Source organism: Phyllobates terribilis, unplaced genomic scaffold (genome assembly GCF_046119375.1).
Source record: "Phyllobates terribilis strain yellow unplaced genomic scaffold, ASM4611937v1 Scaffold_5__5_contigs__length_657084704, whole genome shotgun sequence".
Taxonomy (NCBI): domain Eukaryota; kingdom Metazoa; phylum Chordata; class Amphibia; order Anura; family Dendrobatidae; genus Phyllobates; species Phyllobates terribilis.
In genome coordinates this window covers 44,422,587-44,450,151 of record NW_027362765.1, presented here as the reverse complement: position 1 = coordinate 44,450,151, position 27,565 = coordinate 44,422,587, and the positions used below count along the sequence as shown (strand labels likewise).

The window sequence follows — 27,565 nt, the reverse complement described above, 5'->3', positions numbered from 1 at the left end:
GCGCGGCGGTAAGAGGGACGGCGTCTCTTTCCCCTGACAGGCAGATGCTACAGAAACAAAACCAAGTGACTCATCTATGCGTGAAAACATAGGAAATGGGGTGTTGAAAAATTGCAGAATGTGCTCAAGACTGATGAGTCAAAGTTTGAAATATTTGGCTGTAACAGAAGGCAGTTTGCTTGCCGAAGTGTTTGAGAGCGGCACAATAATAAGTGTCTGCAGGCAAGTTTGAGGCTCAATTTCATCAAATAAAATTTTCACAAGGATTTGCGCAAGCCTATCTCTACAGAAGATCTGTAGCTCATGTTTTCAAATACTGTGACCTCACCTTGTAAGAATTTATCCTTTTTTAAAGGCCAAGGGTGGTCACACCATATATTGATTTGGATTTTTCTTTTGTTAATTTACTTGATAATTGATAAAAACAAACTATTAACACTTTTATTTTTGAAAGCATTCCTAAAAATGTAGTACTCTACATATTGGTAACACCTCTGTGGCCAGTGATTAGCTGTAGCGCTCATGTGAAGGTGTAACATGTTCAATCCTTAAATATGGAGACACTGCTTTATATCTATTCATTTTTTTACCATTATTCTATTATTTCATGTGATTCTTTCTGATATTACATCGGCTCATCTTTTCCCCATTCAGGTCCTTACAATATCGGATCCTCTCAGTGGATATCTTCTATATAAGAGACTTTTCCTCATTGACACATCAAGGATGGATAGGGACAGGATGGCGGAGAAGATATTACACCTCACCCTAGAAATCCTTTTCCGGCTTATTGGAGAGGTGAGAGATTCTGATGACGTCACATTACATCATTCTTATCTATGGGAATAACAGATGGACAGAACTGGAGAGGTGAGGACTCTGGAAATGTTTGTAGTGAGATTTATTAATGTGTTTCTCCATAACCAGGATTACACAGTAGTGAAGAAGACCTCTAGTGAACGCTGTCAGGCCCCTGAGTCTGAGGGATGGGGAAGACCCCTGAGCCCAATCACGGGGCCTACATCTCACTCCCTGATACATGAGGACATCAATGACCAGAAGATCCTAGAACTCACCTACAAGATGATTGAGCTGCTGACTGGAGAGGTGACACTGCTGGGAATGCTGGGACATTATACAGTAGCGCTATGAAGGGATCAGGGGGATGACGGTATCATTGTGTGTGTTAGGTTCCTATAAGGTGTAGGGACGTTACCGTCTATTTCTCCATGGAGGAGTGGGAGTATTTAGAAGGACACAAAGATATGTACAAGGACATCATGATGGAAGTTCCCCAGCCCTTCACATCACCAGGTAATAAACAGGACTAAATACACATGGCCTATAATTATCTGTATGTAAATAATGAATTCAATCTCTGTATGTTTCCTCCAGTTCTATCCAGTAAGAGGACAACACCAGAGAGATGTCCCCGTTCTCTTCTTCCACATGACTGTAAACATGAAAATCCCAATGTTCCTCAGGATCATCAGGTAGATGGAGAGAAGGTGTCATGAGATCTCCCCTATGATGTGTAGACGGCTGTAAAGGTCTTGTGCTCAGTCTTGTTTTATCCACCAGTATTATATGTTTTATACTTGTGCAATAAGAACGTTGGAGATGGCAGGATTAGAGTTGATTATAGATGCGACTTCTCCAGCTGTCTGTGACTTTTACAATATTTGTTTCAGGGTAAAGATCTGTCCCATATTAATACTACAGAGACATTTGTCGGGAGTGATGAGCGGTGTAAAAAGGAGATTCCTACATGTGACTACCCAGGTGAGTAGTAACCACTAAATGCCGAGAAGTCACAAATTCTTCTAAGTCACTGACTGGTAACCTTTTTTGTGTTGTTATGATCCCTGTGGTCTTTCAGGTTTCTCAACTTTAGGTTTGCCCCTTTAGCCAAAATACTCAAAAATTTGGGATGAAAAGATGATTATGGAATTATTCTTACCGGTAATTTGTTTTCTAGGAACCCCCCATGACAGCACCACAGGAGAATGACTACATGCCCTAATGGGAACAGGAAACACAAAGGGGTTAATTAGCTGCTTTCCCCTCCACCCACTCATCTTCAACCTCAGTGTATTTCCAAATAATTAGATTGGCATGGATGTTTAAGTTTTTTTTAATTATACCAAAGATTCAAGTTAGGAAGTGAAACTCGTGCTGTCATGGGGTGTTTCATATAAACTAAATTAATAGTAAGACAAATTGTATATTTTTCAATCACCCTCCATGAGCGCACCACAGAAGAGATGCCAGTTAGCAACAATTTAGGGAAGAACAATAGCTCGAAGAACTTTCCTCCCAGTGGAAAAATCTTATAAAATCAAAGGTGTAATTTGTGATGTTTAGAGAAGGTATGGACTGAAGACCATATGGCCGATCTGCTTGATGGAACCGCTAGCCTTCTTGCAAGGAGATAGACCCTGTACCTGGTAGATTTCCCAGGTGGAATTTTGATCCATTTGGCTAGAAAACTTTTTGAAACCTTCTTTCCTTTCTTAGTACCACAATATTGGTTAATAAAATGTTGGTCTTTCCACCATGTCTCTGTAGCTTCTAAATATTTGACTATAGTTCTGCGGATGTCAAGAAAGTGGAATTCTTCTATCTTTTTGTTGGATCGTTTCTGGCAGAACAAAGTAAAAATATTTTTTGTGACATGTGGAAATTTGAAACCACCAGGGTCACATACGTGGGACCTATATATAAAATGATTCTGTCTTCCAAACCCCCAGAAGTAGCTTTTATGCGAAACACTCTGACAATCCCCCTTACATCTGGTTACTCCACTTTTGTAATGATGGAAGTGAGCAATTTCACCATATAATCATTTTTTATGCAGATTTTCTACCTCTAAGCTGTATAAACTTGAATGGTTATTGGATCAAGCAGATCAGGTAATGTGTATTTGTGTAATGAGGGTGAGAAGTCTTGTGGAGCTCTTAAAATAACTAAGATATTGGGGCATGATCACAACCATCAAAAGTTTTGTTGTGAATAGTCAACAGGGTCACAAAAAATGTGTTGAGAAATAATAATCACTTTAACTGCTAAAGATGTGAGAAGAATCACTGGTGAAGCTACCAGGAAGCCATTATGCTTCAGAGCTGACATATTACAGAGCTGCAGCCTTCCTAGAGAGCCCAGAAGTACAAGGTGTTTAGTGCTCAGAGACATGGCCGAGGTAAGGAGGTGAAACCCGACCACCACTGAACAAGACAGAAGTGGAAACGTCAAGACTGTGTCAAGAAATATCTGAAGGCAGATTTTTCAAACGTTTAGTTGACTGATGATATGAGAGTGACTCTTCATGGACCAGATGGATGGGCCAGTGGCTGGATTAGTGGCCGAATCAGTAATGAGCACAGACCTCCACTTCTACATAGACACCAACAAAGTGGAGGTGGGGACCTGCTATGGGCAGGTATTATTAAAAATTAGCTAGTTGAACCTTTTCAAGTTGAAGATGAACTTAAAATCAATTCCCCAACCTACTGCCAGTTTTTAGTTGACACTTTCTTCAAGCAGTGGTACAGAAAAAAAGTCTGTGTCCTTCAAGAAAACCTTGATTTTTATGCAGGACAATGCGCTAGTGCAGCACCGAAGTCTCCACTGCTCGGTGCCAGTAAAGGTCTTAAAGATGAAAGAATAATGACAAAGGTATGGAATAAAAACATCAATTAAAAATTAAAGACCCCATGATGTTGTACTGCATACAGAGGACTAATGCAATGCTCTATATTTGGAGGCCTTCAGGTTTTAAGGTTTTAGTGGTCCAAATCCTTTTTGATTCAACTCTTGGCAAAATGGCCAGAAATGTCACCCCCACAAATGTCGATGTTTACACAGTCAGTACCTCGCACCATGAGAAGAGTAGAGTCACATTACTGATGTGATTTATAGTGCCAGAGAAAAGGTTTCAGAGCCTCAAGGTTACCATCATTGTTAGCAGCCAAAATGTCCTGCATGTGCTCACGCACATGTTCTTTGGCTTCTCATGTCGTAAGCTCAATATATATTTTGTGACATGGGCATGTGGCTTAACAAACTATAGCTTTTATGGTGCACAAAATACCTTGAGTTATAGTAAAAACCTGGGCACCTCTCAAGTTAACAAAATCTCTGGTGTTTTCTATATTTGGGCAAGCATTGCATTTGCCACAAGGACTAGGACCCTTTTTAGGGTCACTTTTTCCCAATATATTTATTGTTTATAGATTGATAATGACTTATGACTAGATGGTCCTGTAAGTTAATGGAACGTTGTGCAGAGGATTGGGACTTGTTAGTGTGTTTGTTTTTTTTTAAAAGAATGGGCTAATATTTTTTTCAGGGATTTTCGCATCTCACCCGAACGTGATAAATCTCATCTCATTATTACTTGTGCAATGTGTATTGGAATGCAAAAGCTGTTGATGACTTATATTCTTAGCATATAAGTAGGCCTTCTGTTCAGATCTGTGACTGTAGCTACAATCAAAGAATTGTCCAGTTAAAATTAAAAGCTTCTTTTTTTTCGAATTGACCATCATAAAAACACACCACAGCGTAACTACAACACCCGCAGGACAACTACATCTTTATCAATACACATACACACACTCACTCTCTATTTCACACTATACATTACCACGATTTGAATCAGACTAATCCATGTCGGGCAGGAGAGAGCAGTTCAATCCATGATTGGGAGGACAATGTGTCAGTCTTCACCTCAATCAAAGTAAGCTACTTCCAGACTAAAAGATGTACATACTTGTCTTATGAAAAGATTGCTCTCAGTGAGAAAAACAAGATTATCTTGTAGTTATGATACCTTTTAATGGTATCACATATTTGTATTTCTTCATATATCATGTTATACCATACCATGCCTGAGGAAGGGACCTAAGTTGTCCCGAAAGCTTCCCTTGTAACATCATTTATTTTATTTTTGTTAGCCATTAAAAGGTATCTTAACTACGAGATTATCTTGTTTTTCTCACTGAGACCAATCTTTTTTCAACTGGCTAACACGGTACCAAACCATTTTTTTTCTTTTTACTTGTCTTATATGACTCATAGCTCCCAACCATCCTAAATCAAGCAGGATTGTCCCAATTTAAGGGAAATGTCCCGACTTCCACTCTTGTCTGCGATGTCTCCAGGCCTTTCAGGCACACTGAGTTTGTTACTGAGGAAAGGACACTGCTTTGATTGATATGTTCCTGCTCCTCCACCTCTAGAAGAGGCTGGCATCTGTCTTGGCACTGTAGAAACGTAATTAAAGGAATGTATCTTATTCTTCACTCTTCTTGAAGTTTGGTTTTCCCAGGGATTCAAACACCAAACCTTTTGTCTGGCTGCAGGATACAATGTCAGGTATAGGAGAATTTTCACTTGTTGAATTTGACTGATCTTCTTCATTACTGGCACATTGTACTGGTATATAGAGCTACATCTCTATTTACAAGTGCATTTTTATGTACAGTGCCTACAAGTAGTATTCAACCCCCTGCAGATTTAGCTGGTTTGATAAGATGCAAATAAGTTAGAGCCTTCAAACTGCAAATGAGAGTAGGTTTTATGAACAGAAGCATAAATCTTACAAACCAAAAAGTTATGTTGCTCAGTTGAATTTTATTAAATTTTAAACATAAAAGTGTGGGTCAATTATTATACAACCCCTATGTTTAATATTTTGTGGAATAACCCCTGTTTGCAATTACAGCTAATAATCGTCTTTTATAAGACCTGATCAGGCCGGCACAGGTTTGTGGAGTTATCTTGGCCCACTCCTCCATGCAGATCTTCTCCAAGTTATCTAGGTTCTTTGGGTGTCTCATGTGGACTTTATTCTTGAGCTCCTTCCACAAGTTTTCAATTGGGTTAAGGTCAGGAGACTGACTAGGCCACTCCAACACCTTGACTTTTTCCCTCTTGAACCAGGCCTTGGTTTTCTTGGCTGTGTGCTTTGGGTCTTGACTTGTTGGAAGATGAAATTACGACCCATCTTAAGATCCTTGATGGAGGAGTGGAGGTTCTTGGCCAAAATCTCCAGGTAGGCCGTGCTATCCATCTTCCCATGGATGCGGACCAGATGGCCAGGCCCCTTGGCTGAGAAACAGCCCCACAGCATGATGCTGCCACCACCATGCTTGACTGTAGGGATGGTATTCTTGGGGTCGTATGCAGTGCCATCCAGTCTCCAAACGTCATGTGTGTGGTTGGCACCAAAGCTCTCGATCTTGATCTCATCAGACCATAGAACCTTGAACCAGTCTGTCTCAGAGTCCTCCAAGTGATCATGAGCAAACTGTAGACGAGCCTTGACATGACGCTTTGAAAGTAAAGGTACCTTACGGGCTCGTCTGGAACGGAGACCATTGCGGTGGAGTACGTTACTTATGGTATTGACTGAAGCCAATGTCCCCACTGCCATGAGATCTTCCCGGAGCTCCTTCCTTATTGTCCTTGGGTTAGCCTTGACTCTTCGGACAAGCCTGGCCTCGGCATGGGAGGACACTTTCAAAGGCTGTCCAGGCCGTGGAAGGCTAACAGTAGTTCCATAAGCCTTCCACTTACGGATGATGCTCCCAACAGTGGAGACAGGTAGGCCCAACTCCTTGGAAAGGGTTTTGTACCCCTTGCCAGCCTTGTGACCCTCCACGATCTTGTCTCTGATGGCCTTGGAATGCTCCTTTGTCTTTCCCATGTTGACCATGTCTGAGTGCTGTTCACAAGTTTGGGGAGGGTCTTAAATAGTCAGAAAAGGCTGGCAAAAGAGATCTTTAATCCACACATGTGAAGCTCATTATTCTTGGTGCCTGAACTACTTCTTAATACTTTAGGGGGACCAAACAGAATTCTTGTGGTTTGAGGGGTTGAATAATAAATGACACTCTGAATTAACTTTTAACGTTTAAAAAAAAAAAAAAAAAAAAAAAAATTTGCTGCAGTGCATTTCCCACTTCCAGGCTGATCTACAGTACAAATGTCACAATGCCAAGTTAATTCCGCATGTGTCAACCAGCTAAATCTGCAGGAGGTTGAATACTACTTGTAGGCACTGTATATGTATTCCAGGGGTAAAATCAAAGTCTGTTTTTTTTTCTTCCTGTAAACTTACTAAAAAATAATGAAATACAATTATAATAATGACATTTTAAAGCACTATAAATAACACATATTTGTTATCCCTGTAATTGTAACAACCCGTACAATACGGTGAATTGATTTACTGTGATTGGTAAATTACTTACTTTTATTTTTTTCTACTAAAACCCATAAAAATTAATAAATATATAAAGCTGAGGCTGTTTTCACACTTGCAAATAAAGAATGCAAGGATGCTCTGCAATGCTATTCATATATATATATATTTATTTATATTTATTTATATACAGTTATATGAAAAAGTTTGGGCACCCCTATTAATCTTAAGCTTAATGTTTTCTTAAAATTGGTGTTTTTGCAACAGCTATTTCAGTTTGATATATGTAATAACTGTTGGACACAGTAATGTTTCTGCCTTGAAATGAGGTTTATTGTACTAAAATGTGCAATCTGCATTCAAACAAAATTTGACAGGTGCATAAGTATGGGCACCCTTATCATTTTCTTGTTTTAAATACTCCTACCTACTTTTTACTGACTTACTAAAGCACTTTTTTTGATTTTGTAACCTCATTGAGCTTTGAACTTCATAGCCAGGTGTATGCAATCATGAGAAAAGCTACTTAAAGTGGCCACTTGCAAGTTGTTCTCCTCTTTGAATCTCCTCTGAAGAGTGGCATCATAGGCTCCTCAAAACAACTGTCAAATGATCTGAAAACAAAGATTATTCAACATAGTTGTTCAGGGGAAGGATACAAAAAGCTGTCTCAAAGATTTAACCTGTCAGTTTCCACTATGAGGAACATAGTAAGGAAATGGAAGAACACAGGGACAGTTCTTGTTAAGGCCAGAAGTGGCAGGCCAAGAAAAACATCAGAAAGGCAGAGAAGAAGAATGGTGAGATCAGTCAAGGACAATCCTCAGACCACCTCCAGAGAGCTGCAGCATCAACTTGCTGCAGATGGTGTCACTGTGCATCGGTCAACTATACAACGCACTTTGCACAAGGAGAAGCCGTATGGGAGAGTGATGCGAAAGAAGCCGTTTCTGCAAGCACGCCACAAACAGAGTCGGCTGAGGTATGCAAAAGCACATTTGGAGAAGCCAATTTCTTTTTGGAAGAAGGTCCTGTGGACTGATGAAACCAAGATTGAGTTGTTTGGTCATACAAAAATGCGTTATGCATGGCGGCAAAAAAACACAGCATTCCAAGAAAAACACTTGCTACCCACAGTAAAATTCCGGCACCGGGAATCTTGTTAAAGTTGAGGGACTCATGGATTCCACTCAGTATCAGCAGATTCTTGACAATAATGTTCAAGAATCAGTGACAAAGTTGAAGTTACGCAGGGAATGGATCTTTCAGCAAGACAATGATCCAAAACACCGCTCCAAATCTACTCAGGCATTCATGCAGAGGAACAATTACAATGTTCTGGAATGGCCATCCGAGTCCCCAGACCTGAATATCATTGAACATCTGTGGGATCATTTGAAGAGGGCTGTCCATGCTCGGCGACCATCAAACTTAACTGAACTGGAATTGTTTTGTAGAGAGAAATGGTCAAAAATACCTTCATCCAGGATCCAGGAAATCATTAAAAGCTACAGGAAGCGACTAGAGGCTGTTATTTTTGCAAAAGGAGGATCTACTAAATATTAATGTCACTTTTCTGGTGAGGTGCCCATACTTATGCACCTGTCAAATTTTGTTTGAATGCAGATTGCACATTTTCTGTTAGTACAATAAACCTCATTTCAAGGCAGAAACATTACTGTGTCCAACAGTTATTACATATATCAAACTGAAATAGCTGTTGCAAAAACACCAATTTTTATAAAACATTAAGCTTAAGATTAATAGGGGTGCCCAAACTTTTTCATATAACTGTATATATATAAAAATGTTAGACAAGTGGTCCTACCTGTCACCCGAAATAGCTGTGCACAGGAAAAAATGATGAGCCTTCCAAACTCTGCAGTAAATGCACCAGACAGCGGTGGAGTGCAACACAATGCTTGACACGGCCTGGCAGTGCACTCTCCACCTGGATAGCTGCTCAGGACTGTAAGCATGCAGACGATACTGCTGTGGATAGGAATAGCATTCAAGGTGCCAGCAGGAGATCTGGATCTGTGGCTGCTGGATGATGTGTGGATGTCCAGGGCCGATGATGCAGGATCTGCTGTGTGACGGTCAGGCTGATGTGGCGGTACAGTTCAGATTCTTGCTGCGTGACGGTCAGGCTGGTATAGCGGTAGAGACCAGGCAGTCAGCAGGGAGTCCAGAATGGAAAGGCTGCAATATTCCTGTAATAGCTGAATAGTAGGTGTGTAGTTCAAGGCAGATGAAGACAGGGGGTTTTGCCCAGTGTCTGACCAGGAATCTGCACAAGGAGATGAAGGTATCCACCTAAAGCTAGTGAGGTGTGTCCGCTGGTCACATCTGTGTGGTAAATAAGAACAAGGATGTGTGCGCTCTGTATCAGTGTGACTTCACAAAGGCTGTGGGCTTGCTCTGAAAGGAGGTTCACCCAGTGCTAATCCAACATGTTTCTGAGGCTACGGCCTCCTTCATCAGGGATTCCTGATGATTTATTATCATTCTGTTTCTTAGCACTGGGGCACATAGTGCTTTAGGATTGCAGCTCTTTTGCTAACTCATTAGCACATTCCTTAAGGCAGCATAGCTATTGCATTTCCTTTACATATCTGTTTTCACACTTATAGTAAATGCTGCTTTTTATCTGCACATTTTCCTCATTCACCATCTGTAAAAATTAAACATTTATTAATAGTCCATTAAATTGAAAAGGCAGCATGGGAGCTCACGAGGAGCGTAAAAAATGAAAAAGTTATGACTGCTACAACTATAATTTAATAATCAAAAAATAAATCCATAAATTGTAACTCTCCTGGATACAATAGAACAGCCTTGGGGTCCATCCACGGCTGCCCCAGGAAATCGACTGAATGTCCCTCAGTGCCACCATGCCCCTTCTGATATCTCCTCCTGCCAGGGTAGAAAGAAATGGTAAATGGGTGTGACTAAGGGTTTGGTTAAGGACGAAGCCAAATAGTTTATCCCTGCTTATCTTCTAGGAAAATTGGGAGGACTGCATGACTCTACCAAGTGTTTTTAGCATGAGGCTGTGTTTGTCGCATATTTTTCCTATTCTGTTGAATTTGTGTATTTCTACATACCCTGTGTGAAGGAAAATATATAATCAATAAGGGAAAAGTATAACAGCAGTAGAGTTACATTTAGTTGACAAAAGGGTGAAACTGGATATACCAGTATTGTAAGCACTAAGGGGCTTTTGCTGGAGGTGTCAAATAGGGCACCTTAGCTCTTGGATTATGAGCTTCAAAGGGGTTAGCCAATGGTCTGTACTAGGCAGAATATTTCCTATTGTCTGTATGGGAAGACACAGATATTTGAGATGCCACAACTTGGCTCATTGGCCATTTACAGACACCATCTTTTAAATAGACCAATCCAGGTCGTCCTGGAAATATGAGTCTGCGGTCAAGACTATAAAAAGCTGGGCTACACAAAGAGAAGTGTTCACATGTGGAGGCAGCTTAAAGGCTGATGTGCTCCATGATTCACTCTCCGTCCCTCAGGAAAACAGGATAACTGCAGATGGAAACATTTAGGCATTTTCTCTTGTTTCTCACTTTTTATTTAATAACTGTTTTGCATATTTGTGCGTTTCATTTTTACCTTTTTATATATTTATTGTAAGTACTGTATATTTTTATATTATAGCTTAAAACCTTTAATAAGTTGATCCTAGTTCGCTCTAAAGAACCTATAGCCTTTAAGAGAATGTGTGACCTTTTGATTGTTTGACAAGTAACATAGATTTCGGGAACTCATCAGCCCATGTGTTTGATGAGTGGTGGCAGCATTAAGTAATCGGGGGTGCTGAATGTGTTGGGGTGTGATTCATACTCACTTTATGGCCTAAAACAGAGGTTGAGTACTGGATTGAGTGAGAGGAGACACATTAAAAACAGCTCACAGAAAATGACAAAAATTCAGAAAAACATTACAGAAAAAAACAGCCTTACCAACACCAGGTCAGATTACCAAAGAACAAGCAGGACGCGGCAGACCCCCATGATAAAGATAGTACTACACAGCCACTCACATATCTGCCAATTCATGGGGGGGGTGGCTGTCGCATCAGTATTCCGCACCTGTGCGGCCCCCGCCTTTATCAAGGAGATAAATTAACCCATTCAGGCGCATTCCACGTCAAGCGCTGAGAACTGTGTACATGACACCCTGCAATTTGTATGTAAATGTTTTTTATGGAAAAATTATTAAAATATCAATATATTCTGATATTTAGATTATATTACACCAAAATAAAAAATATGTTTTATTCTCAGCAGGTGACTGTATCAGAAGCTCAGAGGGACATATCATATCTTTAAATTTTAAAGCAGAAAATCACGATGTTACACATGATGCATACAAAGAGCGGGCAATTATCCCAGATATCCCATCAGCCGTTCACAGCGAAGATCTATCATCTCATGCTTTTCAACAAGTCCTAACTTTTGATTCATTACAGACTGTTAAGAAAAGTAAAAATAACAGAAGGGATTGTGAAGGTGAAAGAACTCACAAAGGGGAGAAATCATTTACATGTTTAAAATGTGGAAAATGTTACGTAGATACGCCAGATCTTCATAAATGTGAGAAAAGTCACACAGAAGCAAAGGAATTTTCATGGGCAGAATATGGGACATGTTTCACAGCTGGTTCAAAACTTCATATACGTCAGAAAATTCACACAGACGAGAAGTCATATTTATGCTCTATATGTGGGAAATGTTTTAAATTGAAATCACATCTTTTTGTACATGAGAAAAGTCACAGCGGGGAGAAGCCATTTTCATGCTTAGAATGTGGGAAATGTTTTTCACGGAAATCAAATCTTGTTGAACATAAAAAAACTCACACAGGGGAGAAGCCATTTACCTGCTCAGAATGTGGGAAAAGTTTTTCATGGAAATCAGGTCTTATTGACCATCAAAAAATTCACACAGGGGCAAAGCCGTTTACATGCTCAGAATGTGGGAAAGGTTTTTCTTGGAAATCAAGTCTTGCTGACCATAAAAAAACTCATACAGGGGAGAAGCCATATACATGCTCAGAGTGTGGAAAAGGTTTTTCCACAAAAAAAAATTTTGTTGGACATCAAAAATCTCACGTAGGAGAGAAGCCATTTTCTTGCTCAGAATGTGAGAAGTGTTTTTCTCGGAAAACCTCTCTTGTTGACCATCAAAGAACTCACACAGGAGAGAAGCCATTTACATGTTCAGAATGTGGGAAATGTTTTAAACAGAAGATTGGTCTTGTTATACATCAGAGAACTCATACAGGAGAGAAGCCATACTTTTGCTCAGAATGTGGGAAGTGTTTTAACCAAAAATCACAACTTAATGGGCATCAGAAAAGTCACACAGGAGAGAAGCCGTTTTCATGTGTAGAATGTGGGAAACGGTTTGCTGTGAGAACAAACCTTGTTAGACATAAAAAAACTCACACAGGAGAGAAGCCATTTTTATGCTCAGAATGTGGAAAATGTTTTGCTCTGAAATCAAATCTTGTTGATCATCAAAAAATTCACACAGGGGAGAAGCCATTTTCATGTTCAGAATGTGGGAAATGTTTTGCACATAAGTGGGATCTTGTTACACATCAGAGAACTCACACAAGACAGAAGCTGTAATGACACTTGAATGACACAGAATTTGGTAAGTATTTTAACCAAATATCATATCTTGCTTAGGATCAGAGAAGTCACACTGTAGATAAGCCATTTTTATGCTTAGTATTAGGGAAATGTTTTTCTAGAGAATCAGATCTTGTTGACAATTACAATTTTGAAATGTGGGTGAATCCATATTCATGTCCATATTGCAGGCAATGTTATAATGCTAACTCAAAAATTATTAATAGAGATGATTGACGTGATGTGAATCGCATGCTCGTTGATGTTTTAGGAACTCAGTGGAAATGGTGGATTTGAACCATTTGTGACTCACTTAGCGCAAATCAGCTTAACTGACCATCACTATTTTAAACATTGAAGAAGATGTCAACAGTCAGAAAAGGCTTACATAATCTTAGGTGCATTTGAGCAGGTTTTCTTGTAATGCTTTGCATCTATAATGTCATATGCACAGTCAATTTAGAGGGACTGCAGAAGCAGGGAATGCAGCAGCTATTTTGTGGTGAACCTGGATAGCAGGGCTGAGAAGTCGGTAAGCCAAACCTCCGACTCCTCAATTTCCATGACACCGACTCCAACTCCATGACTCCGACTCCCTCATACATGGCTCATGTTTAAGTGATAAATTTACTGTAGCACAGATTCATCTCAGCTAAAAGTGTAGACGCTTAGATTAGGAATAGGACAGACATTTATAGGACATTTCATAACTTTCCCAAATTCTTATGAAGAAAAATATTCCCCACAAACTGCATTGAACTACTGTACCCAATTTATTATATATTTTAGGAGTTGGAGTCGGTCCATTTTATACCGACTCCGACTCCACAACCCTGCCAGATAGTGAGGTGACATCACAGCTTAGCCATATTGATCGGAAGATAAAGTCATCGAAATAGAAATTCTTCAGAAAATGTGGGTTTTAGCACAATAGTGAAGAAGATAAGTGCACCCTGTGATTTATTTGTTTGGAGAGAAGCAGATCAACGGTCAACATTGTAGAAAGAAAAAAACATCTCTCTCACTGCCTCACAAAGTGTGCATTTTATGAACTACAGGTAATTTGCACACCAGTTATACTGGTCTCATTTGACGTACATACACGCCATACCAATATTGTGAATTTGTTTCAACTATTTTGTAGCATTTCGTGGTAGATAATGGGAAGGAATTGTGTTAAAAATATAGTAAAGAGAATTAATACTGACATTAAACTGTTTGACTTTCTGCCTCATAAAGTGTGCATGTCACTAATTACTGATACTTGCACACACATTTTAATTCTCAGATTTGAGGTATGCACATTCAACACAAAGTCTGCGGCCTGTTGCAGCTGTTGTGTTTTGGGTGTTCTGTGTATTAGCATTTCTTAGTTCATCTTTTTGGAAACAAGGAAAATTGTGGTTGAAAACGGTGAGAAAAGTTAATTATAGTGCAATAAAAATGAATAGTAATAGAAAGCATACTGTAAAAGCAGAAACAATCAAACAGTAGAGCATCTGGCACTAAGAATCTGGGACTCGTAAGCTGCAATTTTGGCACCATCACTTGGCACAAACCAGATGCAGGTCAACATTGCCCTCTTCTGCCTCAGGCATGCTTGTTATTGGGGAGGAAATGGAGGATGCGATGGACTATATGGCAGTCTACTCATCCCGATCATAGCAGGATGAGTCAATTGAGTCAGTTTTCTCCACATTCCTTCTCCTCCAGTACCACCTTAGCAGTCAATCTGAAAACTTCTTCCAGGTAATGTATTAGATGAGATGAACAGCGTTTTTGAATTGATTAAGAAGGTAGGATTGAGGATTGTGTGATGGAGAAGCCCTTTGGATCCAGATCGGGGTGACAATGAGATTATTTCACCAGAGTTGAGAGGGACAGTAAATGTATATTTTAGCCCACTGGATCAATGTTTTGAGCAGCAGCAATGAACCATTAGGACACGGGGTGAAGCCTCAAGCTCTAGGTCTGGTTCAAATGCTAGGTGTTGCTTTTCCACCTCCTCTTACATTTCCTCCACATCCTACTGAATGGACATCATCCACTCCCCACTGTCAGTCCATTTATTGTTCTAAGCATAAGCAATATCAAGCTCTTTTATAGCATTGTTCCGCTATAACAAGCAGCAAATGTCATGCTAAATGGCTCCACATCAACTACAACTAGACATTGTAATAAGTGACAATGGCAGGAATTTGTCAGCTCATGAAAGATGTTTGTTGTCTACTAAGGCCCTTTGAAGTGGCTACTAAATTTGTCAGTAGGGACAAATGTGGGGTCAACAATGCCATGCCTCTTATATTTTTATTGGGGGGAAAACTCTTAGAACGATGCTACAAGGGATGGAGGACAAACAGCAACCTCTAAATATTTATCACCACCTGGGGTCTGTTGAGGACCTTCATGGAAAATGACAAGTTAAGTAAGGTGTGGGAGAATAGGAGGAGCAGTAGCAGGTGAAGGGGCGCATTGAATTGTCACAGGGACTGGACGAGGCTCACAGAGTGAAATTGATGGCAACACGCTAGTTATGACAATCGACTGTCGCAGAGGAGGGTACAAAGTTGTATGGTCGATTGCTTGTGGGCTTAAAGGTCTATCATTAGACTCGAAGAAAATAATAATTTTAATTTTGCTTGTAATGAGAAATGTGGGAGTTTTTTTCAACCTCTGAAAGGGGAAAAATTATGTATTAGCAGAATAATAGGTGCCTGATCAAGAGGCACCTCTCAACTCCCTGCAGAGTCAACACTTCCCACGCCAGTGCTATTGCTAAAATAAGTAACAGAAGTAACAGCAGTGATTACAGTATATGACATGATGGACCAGATGTTTTATCAGACAATGCACCAGCCTAATGCATATGAGGAAAGAGAGACGCACTGCCTGAAAAATCAGCATGGATTGTACCTGGATTGTGTTCTTTTTCCAGTAGAAACTATGAGCTCGAGCCCCATGGACTTCTGGGTCGCAGATTGAACAAGTGGCAAGAAATGTGAAGATTCTCACTTACATATGGCAATGGTTAGATCAGCTATAGCATCTGCCTGCCTGCAAGAAATGACCCAGTTTGCCATGGACATACTGTTTTGTGCAGCCTCCAGTGTAAAGTCAGAGAGGGTATTCAGCATGGCAGGTGTCATAAACCTTCATTCAATTAAAATGAATCTGGCAGGGATCAGTGAGAATTTTCGCTCACTGTTGTTAATGATTTATTCAGCCATTACATCTGCTTGCCTGTTATTTATCTTATATACTGTTCTGCTGACGATAGTTCCGATGCAGGAAGTGCTCATATTGTAGGTTTTTATGCCATGACTACAAACGTGAATTTTTTAGGATCAAAACGCATAGGATTACATGTTTTTGTGATTCTAACCTGCATGTTTAATTGAGTAATAAAGAATTAGAAATGTTTTTTAATTACACACTAGAACTTCATTTTTCCACTACACCAACTATATAAATGTCATATAATGAGCTTTCAAAATATTGCATCAGTAAGATGAGCTGCAAGAAAAAAAAAATCTATAATATATATGTGTGTATGTATATGAATGTATGTATATGTAAGTGTGTATATAATTATACTGCCAGGTGAGGCTCTTCACAAGAAAGAGCTTGTAGTAATACAACTCTCTAGCTGATGTTATAGCCACTATGAATAGAGTTTTGGAAGATAAAAGCTTAAGACTAGCATCTTCCCGAAGGCTTAAAGGGAAAAAGACAGATATGATAGAGCACAATCGATAACTTCCAAGAGGGCAGAAGATTAGGAAATGTAGGCCTAATTTTTCTTAACGTTCTGAAGATTCTTGAGACTTTGAAGTTTCTAGAAAATTTTCCATCTATATCTGTGTTAATGTCTGGTAAATGTACTTTCAATGTTTTAAGTTTAAGACCCTTTTGAAAGCGTTCCTGGAGGAATTTCAGAACTGTGGTGACATCTCCTTTATTTTGGTTACTAGAGGGACACCATTCTTCAAAGATAGGCCATACAAGAGAGTAGACTTTATGAGTAGAGGGTCTTCTAGAGGCCAACGAGGTTTCCACAACCTCCTCAGAAAGGCTCTTAGTTTTCAATTTCCATGTTGTGAGATGTTGCAGGCTGGGATGGCAGATCCCTTTCTGCTATCTCTCTGCGGGGTCATTCCTTATCATCTTCAAGACTTGAGGGATGAAGATAATTGGGGGAAACACAAAAATGAAGTATTTTTTCTAATTGAGGGAAAAGACGTTCATGGGAAATGGATGCTCTGTCTTCAGGAAATAAAACTGATTGATTTTGGTATTTTTGGCAGACGCCAATACATCTAGGATCGTACTCCTGAATCTGGTGATGATCTCAGCCAGTCCGCTTTCTGATTAAGAGAACCACAATTATGATCTGCTGAGATGGATAGGAGGTTACTCTGTGCCCAGGTCATGATATGGCAACATTCCTTCTCCATTTGAAAATTCCTGGTGCTCCCTTGCTTGCTTATGTAAAAACAAAGCAAAATTGTCTGGCTGTATTTGAACATGACAACTATTTAGCAGAGTTTGGAAATAAAATAGGGTTAATTTCATGGCTCTAAATTTCCTCATTTTGAAGGATTCTTGGTTGGACCATTTTTTGTACTCCTTTGTTTTCTGCATGAGTTAAGCCCCCGTCTCACATAGCGAGATCGCTAGCGAGATCGCTGCTGTGTCACGGTTTTGGTGACGCAACAGCGACCTCACCAGCGATGTCGCTATGTGTGACACTTTGCAGCGATCAGGCCCCTGCTGTGAGGTCGCTGATCGCTGCAAAGTGTCCTGGACCATTTTTTGGTCATTGCCCTCCCGCTGGTCAGCACACATCGCTGTGTGTGACCAGCGGGAGCAGCGATCAGGCTGGTAACCATGATAAACATCGGGTTACTAGGGGCACACGCGCACCTAGTAACCCGTTGTTTATCATGGTTACGAGCCTGCTAAAGTGAGCGGTAACCTCCCGCTCACCGTAGCAGAGTGGTAACCACGATAAACAATGGGTTACTAGGTGCGCGTGTGCCCCTAGTAACCCGATGTTTATCATGGTTACCAGCCTGCTCCTGCTTCAGCAGGCTGGTAACCAGGAGCAGGACATCGTGGAAAGATTCTTTCCACGATGTCGCTGCTCCCTTGATCATTGGTGAGCCTGCCTGTTTGACAGCTCACCAGCGACCACATAGCGACGCAGCAACGATCCCTGACAGGTCGTATCGTTGTCTGGATCGTTGCAGCGTCGCTAAGTGTGACGGGGCCTTTAGCCATTTTGAGCCTGACTCACCTGTGGTGAGTAGTGCTGAGCGAGCGTGTATTTTTAACTCTCTGTGTTAGGCAATCCCTGCATGTGTCACAGGTGTCTTAACAGCCATGACACATGCAGCCGCGGCGACACTAACATAGATGCCGAGCACGCTGCAAATACTCGGCGAGCACCCGAGAAGAGTTACCAATACACGCTCGCTCATCACTAGTGGTGAGGACTGTTTGACAAACTACCTTCAAACTCTTGCCATGACTCAGGTGATAAGGGTACAGACGCCACCACAGGTCTTGTTTGACTGTTAAGGAGAAAGGCATAGGACCACCCAGGTGGGCATGTTTTCTGTTCCAATACTTAAAAATGCTCCTTTCAAGAGTTTTGATATGTGCCCTGCTTCTATAGATGACGTGAGCACCTTTATAGCTTCAAAGAGTTTGGAGGAGACACATTCTAGCAAAGTTTTCTATTTGTTCTAATGTCTACATTAGTGGCATCGTCAGTGAGTCTAGGTAGAAACCCAAATATTTTATTTTGGTGCAGGGAATCTACTGTGAAATTGGGACTTGGGAGAAAGTCTCCATTCTGAATAAAACATTTTTTTACAAAATTGAATGAGTCGTCTCCATCTTGAACTTTCTTTTTATAAAGAACTGGTTAAGGTAAGTTAGGTCTATGATCAACAGCCATTCACCTCCTGTTTGGGCAACAGGAAAAATTGCTAAATATACCCCTTTTCCTTTTGGTGTAGGGAAACTTCTTCCAAATATCCCTTTTCTATAAATACTTGAACAAGATGGAGGCTTACTGGATTCTTTACCGTTTTTATCGAAAAAAGATTCTAGTGTGTAGCCATGAAATATGGTAGAAAGTACCCATGCGTCTGAGAAAAATTGCAGCCAAGTAGAGGCAAAAAAATGTTAATCTCCCCCTACACAGAGAATACAGCGGATTGGTCTTCGTTTTATAAGCAGAGATTGATTCTTGCTTAGATTGCAATCGCAGCTGCCTTTCCTTTGAACGAAAATTGCTCTGTAATTTAGGAGATCTCTTGTAATAGTTGTGAAAAGGCTAAAAGCTGCATATACAGTATGTGTGTGTGTGCGCATGTATAAGTATTGAACACATCACCAATTTGCTAAGTAAATATATATTTAAAGGTGCTATTGACATGACATTCTCACCAGATGTCAGTAACAACCCATCCAATCCACACAGGCAACGAAATCAAACTATGGACGTCCATAAATTATATGTAATAATGAGAAATGACACAGGGAAAAAGTATTGAACACATGAAGAAAGAGAGGTGCAAAATGCCATAGAAAGTCCTGACATCTACTGAAATCTATCAGTAATTAGAAAGCAATTCTGCCACATAGTGAAATATATCAGCTGGTTCAACTGTCTGGTGTGTTCCTAGGTTTTCATGATGCTGTTTGATCCTTAATGTTCTTAAACAAACCTCTAAGGCCTTCACAGAACAACTGTAGTTATACTGATAATAATATACAGGCGGACTCAATTTACTAATTATGTGATCTCCAGAACCAGAAATGGAGGAGTGATAAACTAGATTATAAACTGTTGTATAAGAGGGGAAAACAAGAGCGTCAAAAACCTAAAGTTCTGATGTATGTTATGTAGAATAATCACCAGCAGATAAGATAAAGCTTATACTAGATCGTGTACAAGATTGTAATATAAGTGAGCGGTACACACGGCTCCGCTCCGTACACGCCACATGCACAGTTCCACTCCATACACCTCGTACCCACATGGCTCCACTTCATACACAAACGGCTCTGATCCTCCATACACGCCACATGCACAGCTCCGCTCCATACACCTCGTACACACGCGGCTCAGCTCCGCACACACGCGGCTCAGCTCCGCACACACGCGGCTCCGCTCCACACACCTCGTACACACGCGGCTCCGCTCCGTACACCTCGTACACACGTGGCTTCGCGTCATACTGTCGTCGCCACATAATGTGAGACGTTGCACCTGTTCCAAATCTAATTGTAAAATTCAAATACGTGCACGGAAGAACTACGACTGATATGACTCGCCCCCTGGGCCGTGGGGTACCCGAAACCGGGCTTCTGTACGATGCTGGGGGTAGTAGTGGCAACCCGATCCCGTGGCTCAGGGTGGTCAGACCAAATTGTGGCAGTCTATTTATCAGTGTTTTGAATGTCCGACTACGCCACCCGTGGATTGTGGTCAGGGATGACCGCCGCTGCAAGGCAGACCGCTGAGGCTGGTGTTGGTGTGCAGCACAGGGATAGGATAACTCCCCACAGGAAGAATGTAGCCTCAGGGCAATGTAGGTGGATGCTGGGGGTGATGGTGCAGGCGCAGCATAAATCACACAGAGTCCAATGGTGCAGTTCAGGCCTTTTAATCACAGTTGATATCCAAGTCACCTCTGTCAGCAATGACTGCCCAAGCCGTGCTGCGTCCACCAGGTGAGGGGCTCGGTCAACCCCCAGGCAACTCAGGAGTGTGGTACAGGACCCCCTTCTATTCTTTCTCTGGCCTCTCGTGCCCCACCAGTGACCACGCTTCTGTCCGGCTGCCTCGGGCCTTCTCTGGTAAAACTTGGCGCCAGTTTCCCTGACCCTATGTGGTGCCTTCCTAGCGGGTGTAGCAAGGGGTCGCACCAATAAATGATCACGACCTCCGATTCTTGGCTGAGGGATGATTTACCTCCACCAACTTGGGAATCCGGTACCCTTCCACGGCCTGACCCTTCACCCAATATAACGCTGGCTTGCAACGGTTGCTGTCCGTTCTGCTCTCTTAGGGTCCCTTCTGCCTTCTTGCTTCTGGAGCCTTTCTACTCCTCTGTCTCTCCTCTTTCCTTCCTTTTCTCCTCTCTGGCCCCGGCCTTCTCTCCAGGCCTGCCTCGTGGAGCTGAGCTCAGGCTGAGCCTCGGCTCCGTCAGCTCTCTACTCCTTTACTCTGCTTCTCTGAACTGAACTTCTAAGATGGCTCCCACCTTTTATCTACCTCTCTGTGTCTGAGCTCAGGTGACCTGCACCCAATGAGCTCCTTCCTATGCTCCAGAAACCGTCCCCTACTGCTCCTACATCACTGGGTTCTCTCCCCCCTCCCCACTCCAGCCAGGGACATGGTCAGTTGTGCCTGCAATTATATGGGAGCACCGTCGAGCTGTCCTCCGGAAATGGGGAGTGTGTATGTGTGTGTGCAGCTAACTGAGCCCTGGTCCACACTCCATCCTTGCCTGGGAGTGGAATATCACACCTCTGGTTGAGGTGCAATACCCCTGTGGCAACCGAACCCTCGGGGCGCCACAGATACATTTCAGCATCAGGCTAGATTTGCTTTATTACATGGTCTGGTCCAGGTTTATATAGGTTATTAGTATTCATACTTTAAAACAATATAATTGGATCAGCTTATCTCTAAATATGTGCTGGCATTAGCATACATACATCTAATTGGCTAAAGGTAATTCTGTCTAAACCTAGCTTTTGGATTTTTGGAATCTCTTACTTTCTAGTTTTGTTTCTTCCTTATGTTTTCTCTGAGTCTCTAGACAAAGACATTCCTGAGGGACGTCTTATCTCACACACATACTGACTCAAACTCCATTCTGGTAAGCAGAAGATACACGTACAAAAATCAAAATGGAATTAGGATAGATAAAATAACTCCTGCTCTCACAATACACACGCGGTTAAGCTCCAAACACCTCGTACACGCGCGGCTCAGCTCTGTACACCTCGTACACGCGCTGCTCAGCTCTGTACACCTCGTACACGCGCGGCTCAGCTCCGTACACCTCGTACACGCGCGGCTCAGCTCCGTACACCTCGTACACGCGCGGCTCCGCTCCGTACACGCGCGGCTCAGCTCTGTACACCTCGTACACGCGCGGCTCAGCTCTGTACACCTCGTACACGCGCGGCTCAGCTCCGTACACCTCGTACACGCGCGGCTCAGCTCCGTACACCTCGTACACGCGCGGCTCCGCTCCGTACACCTCGTACATGCGCGGCTCAGCTCTGTACACCTCGTACACGCGCGGCTCAGCTCTGTACACCTTGTACACGCGCGGCTCAGCTCCGTACACCTCGTACACGCGCGGCTCAGCTCCGTACACCTCGTACACACGCGGATCAGCTCCGTACACCTCGTACACGCGCGGCTCCGCTTCATACGCCTCGTACACGCGTGGCTCCGCTCCATACACCTCGTACACGCACGGCTCCGATCCGTACACTTCGTACACACGCGGCTCCGCTCCGTACACCTCATACATGCGGCACAGCTTCATACACCTCGTACACGCGCGGCTCCGCTTCATACGCCTCGTACACGCGCGGCTCCGCTCCGTACGCCTCGTACACGCGCGGCTCCGCTCCGCACACCTCGTACACGCGCGGCTCCGCTCACCTCGTAAACGCGCGGCTCCGCTCCGCACACCTCGTACACGCGCGGCTCCACTCCGTACACCTCGTAAACGCGCGGCTCAGCTCCGTACACCTCGTACACGCGCGGCTCAGCTGCGTACACCTCGTACACACGCGGCTCCGCTCCGTACACCTCGTACATACGGCTCCGTTTCATATACACGCGGTTCAGCTCCATACACCTCGAACACACGCGGCTCAGCTCCGTACACACGCGGCTCCGCTCCGTACACCTCGTACACACGGCTCCGTTTCATACACACGCGGTTCAGCTCCATACACCTCGTACACGCGCAGCTCCGCTCCGTACACCTCATACACACGCGGCTACGCTCCGTGCACCTCGTACACGCGCGGCTCCACTCCGTACACCTCGTACACGGGCGGCTCCGCTCCGTACACCTCGTACACGGGCGGCTCCGCTCCGTACACCTCGTACACGCGCGGCTCCGCTCCGTACACCTCGTACACGTGCGGCTCCGCTCCGTACACCTTGTACACGCGCGGCTCCACTCCGTACACCTCGTACACGCGCGGCTCCGCTCCGTACACCTCGTACACGCGCGGCTCAGCTCCGTACACCTCGTACACGCGCGGCTCCGCTCCGTACACCTCGTACACGCGGCTCCGTTTCATACACACGCGGTTCAGCTCCATACACCTCGTACACGCGCGGCTCCCCTCCGTACACCTCGTACACACGCGGCTCCGCTCTGTACACCTTGTACACGCGCGGCTCCGCTCCGTACACCTCGTGCACGCGTGGCTCCGCTCCGTACACCTCGTACACACGCGGCTCCGCTCCATACACCTCGTACACACACGGCTCCGCTCCGTACACCTCGTACACGCACGGCTCCGATCCGTACACTTCGTACACGCGCGGCTCCGCTCCGTACACCTCATACATGCGGCACAGCTTCATACAACTGGAACACACGCGGCTCCGCTTCATACGCCTCGTACACGCGCGGCTCCGCTCCGCACGCTTCGTACACGCGCGGCTCCGCTCCGTACACCTCGTACACGCGTGGCTCCGCTCCGTACACCTCGTACACGCGTGACTCCGCTCCGTAAACCTCATACACACGCGGCTCCGCTCCATACACCTCGTACACGCACGGCTCCGATCCGTACACTTCGTACACGCGCGGCTCCGCTCCGTACACCTCGTACACGCGTGGCTCCGCTCCGTACACCTCGTACACACACGGCTCTGCTATATCCACCCTGTAAACCCCTCCTGACCCCACACATAACCTTCACCTCATCCAGCACCATGACAACCAGCACAGCAGAGTCCTGCATCCACTGAGGCCCCTGATCATGTGACCCCTGACTCCTCCCCTCCTGTGACCTCATCACAGGTCCTGTGCGCACAGAACAGCCATATATGTGGTGGCGGCTCTGCAGGTGGAGGTATGTGGAGAGACCCCATTACTGGGCGCAGGGGGCATTAACCCCTCCATTCCCGGAGATAGTGCCCCCTCCCCCAGTTCTGCCATGTGTATATGTACAGTAATATAACGCTGGTTGTCCTCATGTATACAGGGGGCATTAACCCCTCCATTCCCGGAGATAGTGCCCCCTCCCCCAGTTCTGCCATGTGTATATGTACAGTAATATAACGCTGGATGTGCTCATGTATACAGGGGGCATTAACCCCTCCATTCCCGGAGATAGTGCCCCCTCCCCCCAGTTCTGCCATGTGTATATGTACAGTAATATAACGCTGGATGTGCTCATGTATACAGGGGTCATTAACCCCTCCATTCCCAGAGATAGTGCCCCCTCCCCCCAGTTCTGCCGTGTGTATATGTACAGTAATATAACACTGGATGTGCTCATGTATACAGGGGACATTAACCCCTCCATTCCCAGAGATAGTGCCCCCTTCCCCCAGTTCTGCCATGTGTATATGTACAGTAATATAACGCTGGATGTGCTCATGTATACAGGGGACATTAACCCCTCCATTCCCGTAGATAGTGACCCCTCCCCCCAGTTCTGCCATGTGTATATGTACAGTAATATAATGCTGGATGTGCTCATGTATACAGGGGGCATTAACCCCTCCATTCCCGGAGATAGTGCCCCCCTCCCCCCAGTTCTGCCATGTGTATATGTACAGTAATATAACGCTGGATGTGCTCATGTATACAGGGGGCATTAACCCCTCCATTCCTGGAGATAGTGCCCCCTCCCCCAGTTCTGCCATGTGTATATGTACAGTAATATAACGCTGGATGTGCTCATGTATACAGGGGGCATTAACCCCTCCATTCCCGGAGATAGTGCCCCCTCCCCCAGTTCTGCCATGTGTATATGTACAGTAATATAACGCTGGATGTGCTCATGTATACAGGGGGCATTAACCCCTCCATTCCCGGAGATAGTGCCCCCTCCCCCCAGTTCTGCCATGTGTATATGTACAGTAATATAACGCTGGATGTGCTCATGTATACAGGGGTCATTAACCCCTCCATTCCCAGAGATAGTGCCCCCTCCCCCCAGTTCTGCCGTGTGTATATGTACAGTAATATAACACTGGATGTGCTCATGTATACAGGGGACATTAACCCCTCCATTCCCAGAGATAGTGCCCCCTTCCCCCAGTTCTGCCATGTGTATATGTACAGTAATATAACGCTGGATGTGCTCATGTATACAGGGGACATTAACCCCTCCATTCCCGTAGATAGTGACCCCTCCCCCCAGTTCTGCCATGTGTATATGTACAGTAATATAATGCTGGATGTGCTCATGTATACAGGGGGCATTAACCCCTCCATTCCCGGAGATAGTGCCCCCCTCCCCCCAGTTCTGCCATGTGTATATGTACAGTAATATAACGCTGGATGTGCTCATGTATACAGGGAGCATTAACCCCTCCATTCCTGGAGATAGTGCCCCTTCCCCCAGTTCTGCCATGTGTATATGTACAGTAATATAACGCTGGATGTGCTCATGTATACAGGGGGCATTAACCCCTCCATTCCCAGAGATAGTGCCCCCCTCCCCCCAGTTCTGCCATGTGTATATGTACAGTAATATAACGCTGGATGTGCTCATGTATACAGGGGGCATTAACCCCTCCATTCCTGGAGATAGTGCCCCCTCCCCCAGTTCTGCCATGTGTATATGTACAGTAATATAACGCTGGATGTGCTCATGTATACAGGGGTCATTAACCTCTCCATTCCCGGAGATAGTGCCCCCTTCCCCCAGTTCTGCCATGTGTATATGTACAGTAATATAACGCTGGATGTGCTCATGTATACAGGGGACATTAACCCCTCCATTCCCGGAGATAGTGCCCCCTTCCCCCAGTTCTCCCATGTGTATATGTACAGTAATATAACGCTGGATGTGCTCATGTATACAGGGGGCATTAACCCCTCCATTCCTGGAGATAGTGCCCCCTTCCCCCAGTTCTGCCATGTGTATATGTACAGTAATATAACGCTGGATGTGCTCATGTATACAGGGGTCATTAACCTCTCCATTCCCGGAGATAGTGCCCCCTTCCCCCAGTTCTGCCATGTGTATATGTACAGTAATATAATGCTGGATGTGCTCATGTATACAGGGGACATTAACCCCTCCATTCCCGGAGATAGTGCCCCCTTCCCCCAGTTCTCCCATGTGTATATGTACAGTAATATAACGCTGGATGTGCTCATGTATACAGGGGGCATTAACCCCTCCATTCCTGGAGATAGTGCCCCCTCCCCCAGTTCTGCCATGTGTATATGTACAGTAATATAACGCTGGATGTGCTCATGTATACAGGGAGCATTAACCCCTCTATTCCTGGAGATAGTGCCCCCCTTCCCCCAGTTCTCCCATGTGTATATGTACAGTAATATAACGCTGGATGTGCTCATGTATACAGGGGGCATTAACCCCTCCATTCCTGGAGATAGTGCCCCCTCCCCCAGTTCTGCCATGTGTATATGTACAGTAATATAACGCTGGATGTGCTCATGTATACAGGGGTCATTAACCTCTCCATTCCCGGAGATAGTGCCCCCTCCCCCCAGTTCTCCCATGTGTATATGTACAGTAATATAACGCTGGATGTGCTCATGTATACAGGGGACATTAACCCCTCCATTCCCAGAGATAGTGCCCCCTCCCCCCAGTTCTGCCATGTGTATATGTACAGTAATATAATGCTGGATGTGCTCATGTATACAGGGGGCATTAACCCCTCCATTCCTGGAGATAGTGCCCCCTCCCCCAGTTCTGCCATGTGTATATGTACAGTAATATAATGCTGGATGTGCTCATGTATACAGGGGACATTAACCCCTCCATTCCCAGAGATAGTGCCCCCTCCCCCCAGTTCTGCCATGTGTATATGTACAGTAATATAATGCTGGATGTGATCATGTATACAGGGGGCATTAACCCCTCCATTCCCGGAGATAGTGCCCCCCTCCCCCCATTTCTGCCATGTGTATATGTACAGTAATATAACGCTGGATGTGCTCATGTATACAGGGGACATTAACCCCTCCATTCCTGGAGATAGTGCCCCCTCCCCCCAGTTCTGCCATGTGTATATGTACAGTAATATAACGCTGGATGTGCTCATGTATACAGGGGGCATTAACCCCTCCATTCCCGGAGATAGTGCCCCTCCCCCCAGTTCTGCCATGTGTATATGTACAGTAATATAACGCTGGATGTGCTCATGTATACAGGGGACATTAACCCCTCCATTCCCAGAGATAGTGCCCCCTCCCCCCAGTTCTGCCATGTGTATATGTACAGTAATATAACGCTGGATGTGCTCATGTATACAGGGGGCATTAACCCCTCCATTCCCAGAGATAGTGCCCCCTCCCCCAGTTCTGCCATGTGTATATGTACAGTAATATAATGCTGGATGTGCTCATGTATACAGGGGACATTAACCCCTCCATTCCTGGAGATAGTGCCCCCTCCCCCAGTTCTGCCATGTGTATATGTACAGTAAT

General features: G+C 44.1%; 2 protein-coding genes across 2 annotated transcripts in view; both read left to right on the top strand.

Annotated features, from left to right (window-relative positions):
- Positions 1 to 17,511, top strand: part of LOC141271878 (uncharacterized) — a 66,052-nt gene extending 48,541 nt beyond the window's left edge. Inside the window, exons 3-8 of the mRNA XM_073682080.1 lie at positions 655 to 798; positions 928 to 1,107; positions 1,191 to 1,314; positions 1,396 to 1,493; positions 1,692 to 1,782; positions 11,515 to 17,511. Of these exons, the coding sequence (XP_073538181.1) occupies positions 727 to 798; positions 928 to 1,107; positions 1,191 to 1,314; positions 1,396 to 1,493; positions 1,692 to 1,782; positions 11,515 to 12,860 (1,911 nt within the window). The 5' untranslated portion in view covers positions 655 to 726 and the 3' untranslated portion in view covers positions 12,861 to 17,511. The remainder of the gene's footprint in view (positions 1 to 654; positions 799 to 927; positions 1,108 to 1,190; positions 1,315 to 1,395; positions 1,494 to 1,691; positions 1,783 to 11,514) is intronic.
- A 6,409-nt stretch (positions 17,512 to 23,920) lies between these two features.
- LOC141271873 (uncharacterized) overlaps positions 23,921 to 27,565 on the top strand; it is a 61,358-nt gene continuing 57,713 nt past the window's right edge. The window contains exon 1 of the mRNA XM_073682074.1: positions 23,921 to 23,999. Within this exon, the coding sequence (XP_073538175.1) occupies positions 23,974 to 23,999 (26 nt within the window). The 5' untranslated portion in view covers positions 23,921 to 23,973. The remainder of the gene's footprint in view (positions 24,000 to 27,565) is intronic.